We start from the raw sequence: 9,749 nt of genomic DNA, 5'->3' as shown, positions 1-9,749 counted from the left end.
GCATCATGTTATAGAGTGGGGTAAGAGGCCAAAATAGTTTCACTGCTTATCAGAAAATCTACTTACCAATACTGATAATGGAGGGTCAAGTCCACAGGAGTAGCACTACTCATTCCCACATCATACCCACATCATACCGAAATGCCTGGACTTGAACCGGACTGTCTATAATTTACATTTCCTGTAATACTTTGTATTCCATAAGATCAAGTTGAGTTTAATTTCAGTTGGCCTCATTCATTGTCCAGACCAAGAATGTGGTGCATATGGGAGTGTTTGGCATGAAATAAAACATAAGAAGCCATGATATATTGATGATGTTTAATGAAGCTGAGCATTGAAGCAGACCATGTTGATGCTGTAAAATGCCAGTGTCAGTGAAAGCCATGTTCACAAAAACAGATGCAGTCAAACATATTGGCATGATCACTTATTCATGATTCACTATTCCTTTAAAATAAGTTGAGATTGAAAACTTTGTGTTCTCATGTGTATTTGTTTCAAAGGTCCAATAAATAAATAAAAACTGAAATGTTTCACTTAAGTCAAAAATGGCCTGAACTAAATGCACAATTAATTTGGTTTGAGGCAAGTGATTCTCGGCAAGTGTAATTGATCCTACTTGTGGCAAGTTGAAGGTGCCTGCAGGGTAAAAATAGGAAAACAGGAAATTCTGTGCAAGGGAGCCAATACATTTGAATGCATCTGTTCAATCTAAACTCATAAAAGCTTGTCTCTTCATAGACCCATTAAACTCCTGCCATGTTAAGTTAAAGAGAAAACATACCTTGATAAAAGTGAGTATTGATAAAACCACACATTTCTTGGTACCCTCCGTTCCCTCAGAAAACCCACAATAGCAACATCTCAAAACACTGAGAATCCTTAGTGTAATAAGGCATGTGTCAACTATCTCAGTTGGAAACAGGTGGTTAAAGCTAGGCGATAGCCGGTTTAATCTTCAGATTCACCTCATCACTAAAGACTGTTGAATAGTCTGAATAGGCTCATTCAGGCTGTGGATGATGACAATGATTGGCTATGACTGGGTCCTGGTTTAATAATGACTTTATACAGACAACCTTCATGTGGACCCTTGTTCCTACTGGACATTTTGGGCTCTATTCAATCCGTAGTGCTGAATATCCGCTTTATAACGCTATTGACAATTTAAAGGCAATGTTCCCGCAGTCGCCGAGACTGCATTCATGGTAAATGCTGCATATGTCGGCTCAACAGGAAATTACCCTTAAATTTTTACACGATACGGGCTGAATCCAGCCCTTAGTGTCTCATGACCAGCTGGTCCCATTGTATTTGAGCTGCCCTTCGTGTGTACTATTAATCAGATCCTTTGAGAAAGGTGGTGTGTCTACACCTCAGCCTTGGGAAAGAGGTAAGTGAGTAACTCCAGCATCCCAGGACTGGTCCCTACCATCTCCCCCCTCCAGAAGATTATATGTAAAGGTAAGGTCAGCGTTGCTCAGCTCATCAGAGACGTAACACTAGAGAGGACTGTGCACCTTTCAGCAAAACCTAATTTTCAGACACATATCCACACAGTAATGTACCTGTATGGTTATGTGAGCATACACACATCCATTTGTCATTTTGGTTGTTCTATACCGCTCGTTTTACTCAGGATGTTGAGCATTTCCACACCCAGAGAGATCATGGATATCTGAGTGAAAATTAAAAGCGCTAGCTTTGAGGTGTAGTGAGGGGACCCCATAAATAACTTAGCCTGGCCACTGGTGAAATGTGCTTGCCTATATGACAATATCATGGGATGAGAAATGTGTTTTGCTATGTGGTTGGTTTTGAATGGCAAAGGAAATGTGAGGGACTGGTGCAATCAAATGAACAGACCACAAGCGGACTCTTCATGACCGTCAGTTTAGTTTCCCTTTCCCCTCTTGCCTCAATACACCAACATTGTAGAAGTGCATCAAGGAGAATGTGCTTCCAACCAGCTACAGCATTAACAAGCTTAGATATGCATATAAATGACTTTGCACCTTAATTGAATGGCATCCACCTGTACACACACACACAGACATGTACACACACACAGACATGTACACACACACAGACATGTACACACACACAGACATGTACACACGCACACACTCCACAAACCCTTCAGCCCCCTCCCTCCCATTCCCAAAGCTCTTCTAAAATCTCAATATATATCTGCCCTAAACAAATCCCAGACATTCCATTGGAATTCAAATGGATTTCATTATTCCTCTTTCACCCTTAGATCAACATATACATTGTGTAGCTTGTAAGTACTCCCACCAATAACTCTCCCTCCCCCCTCTGAAATGACCTGAAGATCGTTGCTCTACAGTGGGGTGCAGTCCTTGTGCTGGGCTGGAGAGGAGGACAGGCCAGCGCCTCTCATTCATCCTCAAAGCCCTGGTTCAGGAGGAAGTTGGCCGCTAGGTTCTCGTTCTTTTCACAGGCAAAGTAGGCCTGGATCACCAGCGCCTCAGGGAAACCCAACGCTTTTAACTGAGACAGGAGAGAAAAAAAACCATAACATTTCACCATTACTATTTCTCACCAGAAAGGTCACAATGTATGCATTTCTTAGCTAGTCTTCTAGTCAGTTGAAGCAATCTTATGCCCTAAACAGTGCATTCAGAGGTCTTTAGCTCCCCTCACCCTCTCGATGGCTTCCTTCTCCTGAGGCGTGACCTGAATGTAGTTGACTGGAGCTCCCTCCACTCCAGCACCCAGGTCCCCCACCTCAGGCACGTCTCCTACCTCCCCCGCCGGCTCATTCAGCATCTGGATGAACAGCTCCTGGTACTGGCTGATTTGCTGTTGWKKWKTWTYAWYARKRRRRRAWRRKWRGWMRRCARYMAKCARCARSMAGMASAWMMWWYRTKRWRWMAYMAMAMMWSSKRGGWGKYRYYAYWRKRRGKRKKKKRYGMMRSMWRKWWKRRKKGKKGKWSCMWYMRKKKKKKKWRKKSMWKGTGTATGTGTGTTACCTGTAGGAGCTGTGGGTTCTCCCGGCCCAGCTGTTGGAGYAGAGCTGGCAGCAGTGAGGGGTTCTGCTGGATCACCTGCCTCATGCTCTGGAACTGAGGCTGGGAACGCAGGAACTCCAGAGGGTTTTCTCCTGCAACACAAACAGAATATTTACAGAAGAGAACCCGTTGATACATACAGTAGATATAGATACAACACTTACTAGGGAAAATGCACATAAACCATGCCCATCTTTCCAACAATCTCATCTGATATGCAGTGCATTTGGAAAATATTCAGACCCCTTGAGTTTTTCCACATGTTGTGTTACAGCCGTATTCTAAAATTGATTAAATAAATGTTTTCCTCATCAATCTCCACACAATACCCCATAATGACAAAGTGAAAACAGGTTTTAGAATTTTTCTGCAAATGTTTTAAAAATAAACTATTATTTTTCAGACCATTTGCTATGAGATTTGAAATTGAGCTCAGGTGCATCCGGTTTCCATTGATCATCCTTGAGATGTTTCTACAACTTGATTGGAAAGGCACACACCTGTCTATATAAGGTCCCACAGATGACAGTGCATGTCAGAGCAAAAACCAAGCCATGAGGTCAAAGAAATTGTCAGTAGAGCTCCGAGACAGGATTGCGTCGAGACACAGATCTGGGGAAGAGTACCAAACAAGTTCGGCAGCATTGAAGGTCCCCAAGAACACAGTGGCCTCCATCATTCTTAAACGGAAGAAGTTTTGAACCACCAAGACTCTTCCTAGAGCTGGCCGCCCGGTCAAACTGCGCAATCGGGGGAGAAGGGCCTTGGTCAGGGAGGTGACTAAGAAACCGATGGTCACTGACAGAGCTCCAGAGTTCCTCTGTGGAGATGGGAGAATCTTCCAAAAGTACAACCATCTCTGCAGCAAGCCACCAATCAGGCATTTGTGGTAGAGTGGCCAGACGAAAGCCACACCTCAGTAAAAGGTACATGACAGCCCACTTGGAGTTTGCCAAAAGGCACTTAAAGGACTCTCAGACCATGAGAAACAAGATTCTCTGGTCTGATGAAACCAAGATTGAACTATTTGGCATGAATACCAAGCGTCACGTCTGGAGGAAACCTGGTACCATCCCTACGGTGAAGCATGGTGGTGGCAGCATCATGCCGTGGGGGTGTTTTTTAGCAGCAGGGACTGGGAGACTAGTAAGGATCAAGAGAAAGATGAACAGAACAAAGTAGAGAGATCCTTGATGAAGAGCGCTCTGGAGCAGGTTAGGACCTCAGGACTGGGGTGAAGGTTCACCTTCCAACAAGATAATGACCCTAGCGTCATACCCAAGAAGACTTGAGGCTGTAATCGCTGCCAAAGGTGCTTCAACAAAGTTCTGAGTAAAGGGTCTGAATACTTACAGTTGAAGTCGGGAGTTTCAATACACTTAGGTTGGAGTCATTAAAACTCGTTTTTCAACCACTCCACAAATGTCTTGTTAACAAACTATAGTTTTGTCAAGTCGGTTAGGACATTTACTTTGTGCATGACACAAAGATTTTTTCAACAATTGTTTACAGACAGATTATTTCACTGTATCACAATTCCAGTGGGTCAGAAGTTTACATACACTAAATTGACTGTGCCTTTAAACAGCTTGGAAAATTCCAGAAAATTATGTCATGGCTTTAGAAGCTTCTGATAGGCTAATTGACATAATTTGAGTCAATTGGAGGTGGGACCACGCAGCCGTCATACCGCTCAGGAAGGAGACGCGTTTTGTCTCCTAGAGATGAACATACTTGGGTGCGAAAAGTGCAAATCAATCCCAGAACAACAGCAAAGGACCTTGCGAAGATGCTGGAGGAAACCGGTACAGGAAAGTTCTAATTCCACAGTAAAAAGAGTCCTATATCAACATAACCTGAAAGGCTGCTCAGCAAGGAAGAAGCACTGCTCCAAAACCCCATAAAAAAACAAGACTACGGTTTGCAACTGCACATGGGGACAAAGATCGTACTTTTTGGAGAATGTCCTCTGGTCTGATGAAACAAAAATAGAACTGTTTGGCCATAAAGACCATCGTTATTTTGGAGGAAAAGGGGGAGGCTTGCAAGCCAAAGAACCACCATCCCAACCGTGAAGCACGGGGGTGGCAGCATCATGTTGTGGGGGTGCTTTGTTGCAGGAGGGACTGGTGCACTTCACAAAAAAGATGGCATCATTAGAAGGAAAATTATGTGGATATATTGAAGCAACATCTCAAGACATCAGTCAGGAAGTTAAAGCGTGATCACAAATGGGTCTTCCAAATGGACAATGACCCCAAGCATACTTCCACAGTTGTGGCAAAATGGCTTAAGGACAAAGTCAAGGTATTGGAGTGGCCATCACAAAGCCCTGACCTCAATCCTATAGAAAATGTGTGGGCAGAACTGAAAAAGCGTGTGCGAGTAAGGAGGCCTACCAACCTGATTCAGTTACACAAACTCTGTCAGGAGGAATGGTCCAAAATTCACCCAACTTATTGTGGGAAGATTGTGGAAGGCTACCCAAAACGTTTGACACAAGTTAAACAATTTAAAGGCAATGCTACCATATACTAAATTGAGTGTATGTAAACTTCTGACCCACTGGGAATGTGATGACTGAAATAAAATCTGAAATAAATCTCTACTATTATTTGGATAATTCACATTCTTAAAATAGTGGTGATCCTAACTGACCTAAAACAGGGAACTTTTTACTAGGACTAAATGTCAGGAATTGTGAAAAACTGAGTTTAAATGTATTTGGCTAAGGTGTATGTAAACTTCCAACTTCAACTGTATGTAAATGTGATCTTTTTATTTTATTTATTAAAATCCTGTTTTTGCTTGCTATTGTGTGTAGATTGATCAGGGGAAAAAAACATTTCATCCATTTTAGATTAAGGCTGTAACGTAACAAAACGTGGAAAAAGTCAAGGGGTCTGAAAACATTTCCAGAATGCACTGTACAGTAGATGTAATACCATAGCAGAGATATAGGCAGATGGACTCACCCTCAGCAACAGTAGGGGTCTCTGTGCCTGTGCGGGCAGATGCAGGAAGCTGTGCTGGGGGATTAGTCTCTTGGACCGGACTGCTAGGAATGCCCTGAAAACACACAGCAGCACATACTCAGCACATTGTACATGCTGCCATGTTAAAGTTTCATCAAATATGGTGCCATACTGTACAGTGTAATTTTGCATTCATGGTCTTTTTTGCGATATTGTTCAGTGTCATTTTGTAGAGTCATGGTGTAGGGTGCCTGGTTGCACAGTATTGTGTATCCTAGGTAGTTGTGTGGTGTGTTGACGGTTCTTACAGTGAGGAGGTACTCCACGGCCCGATGGGGGTTATTGAAGCTGGCCCGGAGAGCAGCTACCACTCTCTCCCTCTCATAACCCATAGACATGATCTCTGTCAGCATGGTCTCATACTCCGCTCCTGTCACTGACCAAAAGAAACAAGATGTTAACTATTTACCCGAGTTACAATGGACATTATTTACACCCATAAACACATAGCTGCTAGAAGGCATCTTACAAATCCCCATGCCCATACTACATGCTATCATCAATCTAGCAACACAGCAGATACATTCCACACTGACGCATTATTCACATAGCCAGGTCGAAGTCCATCACTCACCCAAGGCAGAGGAGGCATCTCCCCCCTGAACCTCCAGACTGGGGTCTGAGCTGCAAACAGAACGACAGGGTCAAAAATCCAGTCAACCCATTCAAACAATTCAGTGGTATATTGTGGCCGTAAATAATATATGCCATTTAGCAGACGCTTTTATCCAAAGCGACTTAGTCATGTGTGCATACATTTTACGTATGGGTAGTCCAGGGAAATGAACCCACTATCCTTGCGTTGCAAACACCATGCTCTACCAACTGAGCTACAGGGACTACAGGGGGTGTATTCAGTAAGATGAAAACTATGAAATGTTGCAGATAGAAATGTAATGAATGTTGCATGATGTTTAGGTCATATTTGTCCTACACAAAATGTGTCTATGTTAAGAGTTCTGTAACGCTCCACCCTCCTGAACAGGCCTCAAGTTTACTTTATTACTCTCTCCAATTTGGCAGACTGTCTACCAAATCATAGGTTAATATCAGTTCTACGGCTGTCTTCTCTATGCCTACCTGGCTGGAGCTGGGGGCTCTGCGACTGTAGGTGTGGGCTCCTCTGAGGGGATAGGGATGGCTGCAAGGGCCGGGCCGGCAGACGACGAGGACCCAGAGTCCTGGACAGGGGCCTTGGGTGCCTCTGAGGAAGGTGTTGAAGCAGCTGTGGCAGACTTTGCCTAGATCCAGAGGATATAAACAGGCTATTACTGTCATCTATGCAGACAATCATGTAACCCCAAAACATGCGGGTGCAGCTCATTAAGAGTCCAAGTAAAATGGATTAGGGAAATGTACCTTAGATACCATAACTACAACAAAATTCTTCTCATCAATTTTGTAGTCTTTAATAGGCGTGTCATCTTGCAGGATTTTGCCAGCATATATGAGCTTCTGTCCAGACACTGGGAAGTTATCTTTTCCCCTCTCTGCTTCTATCTTCTCCTTCAGTGCCTTCACCTGTAGAAACCAAAAAGAAGCTGTTCAGCCTTGCTTTAATTGTTAAACACAGTGCAACCCAAATGTTGCTCGCTAACACTAACTGTTTGAATTGCCCAACTTTTTACATTTCAGATTACCTTACATGATGTAACTTAACTAGCTAGCTATTTTCACTCTTTAAGACCTAGCTAGTAAATGTCTGCTAGAATATTGCTAATTAATCATCCAACTGGACATGCATCATCAAGAACTAAAATAGATAACGTAGTTAGCTAGCTAGTAATATGGCTGTCTAGCTAACGCTAGATAGTTATCTAAAGTTGACATTAACGTGATGAGGGATAACTAACGTTAGCTAGTCATGTAGCAAGTTAGCTGATGTTTTAGCGGATAATAACTTACCTAACTAGCTAATAATGAGACTCAACATTGGATTAGCAAATTGACACATACATTAGCTTGCAAGCTAGTTTGCTTTAGCTATGTCATGCTGGGAAGCTAAKACTAAGAACTAGCTAGTTAGCTAATGCTATGGGTGTCAATAACAGCTAGCTAGCGTTAGCCTATGTTAGTTGTATTATCCCGAATTGATAACAATCTGAGACCAATTAATTTGGTCTTTCGTGCAAATAACAAAAAAGATAGTTAGTTAAGCGGGTTAGATAAAACGCACACAGCTGGCATTATTATGAACAAATGGGCACTTACCGTTTGATCTGGGTCTATGTCAATTTGAATGGTCTGCTGTTGCAGTGTTTTTAACGTGATTTGCATTGTTGCGGTAGCTAACGCTGTTTTCCCCTTGCGCTTCAATTACAGCTGTGTTTTTAAATATTCAAAAGTAAAACAGAAATGACATTAAACCCCAAATATAACCACAAGTTCAAGCAAGATAATATTTATCCATGACCATGAGATGTGTCCATGAGCACTCAGCAAATCGCCATCTTTGATGACACAAAACTCAGAAGTAGGTGCAGTGTAACGGTTTGCTGCCCAACTTGCAGCCTCGAGTGCTCTCTGAGTCTGATACCTACAACCACTAACTGGTCAATCATATGAATGTCTCGGTGTAATCACACACCCGGGGTGCCAGTTTATCCAGGTGGTAGTAGGATCTACAATATACTCTGCGAGAACAAATGATGCTTTGTGTTTATGTCATGATCTGTTGACAGTTGTGACCGGTGCGGTGGCGACCAACTGGGTTTACAGAACAGCAAATATACAACAAATTTACTAACGTTAGTATTTTTGTTTAGTTTACAGTCACTAGTCAGAGTGGCACCTTTTCAATGAGGTACCGTCAGATATTAATAGATCCATTATACCCTGATGAAGACAGCTTGTCGGTCGGAACGCTGGATATTAGGTTATTAAATGATTGAGTCTGCGCTAGAGTGTGCGGCTCTCCTTTTCTTTTTCAAAGGTCCTCCTAACAATCATTGCAAAGCTACGTTAGATCTGTATCAGATCAGCGTCAACTGAAGTGAAATAGGCATTTTACTTTCCATAATAAAATGTTACTCTAAAGTATCTTAATAAGAAGATAGAAGCTAATAAATATGTTTTATGTTTGCTGTATATTGTATAGGCTGTAAATGTGTCTGTACATTTGTCTATTGCTGGCAGCACCAATTCACCGAGTCAAATTCTGTGAATGTGTGAATGTAGGCCACTTGGCCAATAATAGTTATTTTGATTCTGATAGACAGTAACGTTACTTCGAATTTCCTAGCCTCTTCCCATACCCCATACAATCACGCGTCAGTGGCCCAGGGAGCGTGGTGGAAAGATAACCCAATGTTTTCTCAATAAAAAACTGGTTTATTGGMAAGAACCTAGTTATTTTGTATATTTTATGAAATAAGAATAACTCTGAATACACAGTCATTTCATTTTGTAAATTATTTTTCAACATTTTGGTGTGTGTGATTTGTTGGCTATTTACGCTGGTTACGCGTAGTCAGGCGCATCATAATTTGGTTTATGACATCACAATGTGAAATAGGCAACATATTTTGATGTTCTGCAAAATAAGGCATAGTCTACAAATTCACTGAAATGGGATGTTTGTGTTGCTGTAAAAAGGTATATGTCTAGTCTGGGCTAGAATTGATCTCATTCTGTTACAATTTAGAGTATATTATATTCTTTTCAGCTATTCCTAGTT

The 9,749-nt window shown here is 42.1% G+C and overlaps 1 protein-coding gene across 2 annotated transcripts; it reads right to left on the bottom strand.

The window, feature by feature from the left end:
* Nucleotides 1-307: 307 nt before the first annotated feature.
* On the bottom strand, nucleotides 308-8,601 carry LOC111980871 (UV excision repair protein RAD23 homolog A). 2 transcript variants are annotated; one of them, XM_070449653.1, is made up of 10 exons: nucleotides 8,285-8,601; nucleotides 7,433-7,594; nucleotides 7,154-7,314; nucleotides 6,648-6,697; nucleotides 6,322-6,449; nucleotides 6,014-6,107; nucleotides 3,000-3,130; nucleotides 2,671-2,829; nucleotides 2,113-2,517; nucleotides 308-2,038 (listed from the first exon to the last, which is right to left on the bottom strand). In XM_070449653.1, exons 1-9 carry the CDS (start codon nucleotides 8,348-8,350, stop codon nucleotides 2,404-2,406), a joined length of 1,065 nt encoding a protein of 354 aa, XP_070305754.1. In that variant the 5' UTR covers nucleotides 8,351-8,601; the 3' UTR covers nucleotides 308-2,038; nucleotides 2,113-2,403. The 2 variants fall into 2 exon arrangements, with proteins under 2 accessions (XP_070305754.1, XP_070305755.1); XM_070449654.1 differs by having other exon boundaries at nucleotides 6,322-6,443.
* Between the last annotated feature and the right edge of the window lie 1,148 nt (nucleotides 8,602-9,749).

This window comes from Salvelinus sp. IW2-2015, linkage group LG20 (assembly GCF_002910315.2).
Source record: "Salvelinus sp. IW2-2015 linkage group LG20, ASM291031v2, whole genome shotgun sequence".
NCBI lineage: Eukaryota > Metazoa > Chordata > Actinopteri > Salmoniformes > Salmonidae > Salvelinus > Salvelinus sp. IW2-2015.
This window is presented reverse-complemented; position numbering and strand designations above follow the sequence as displayed.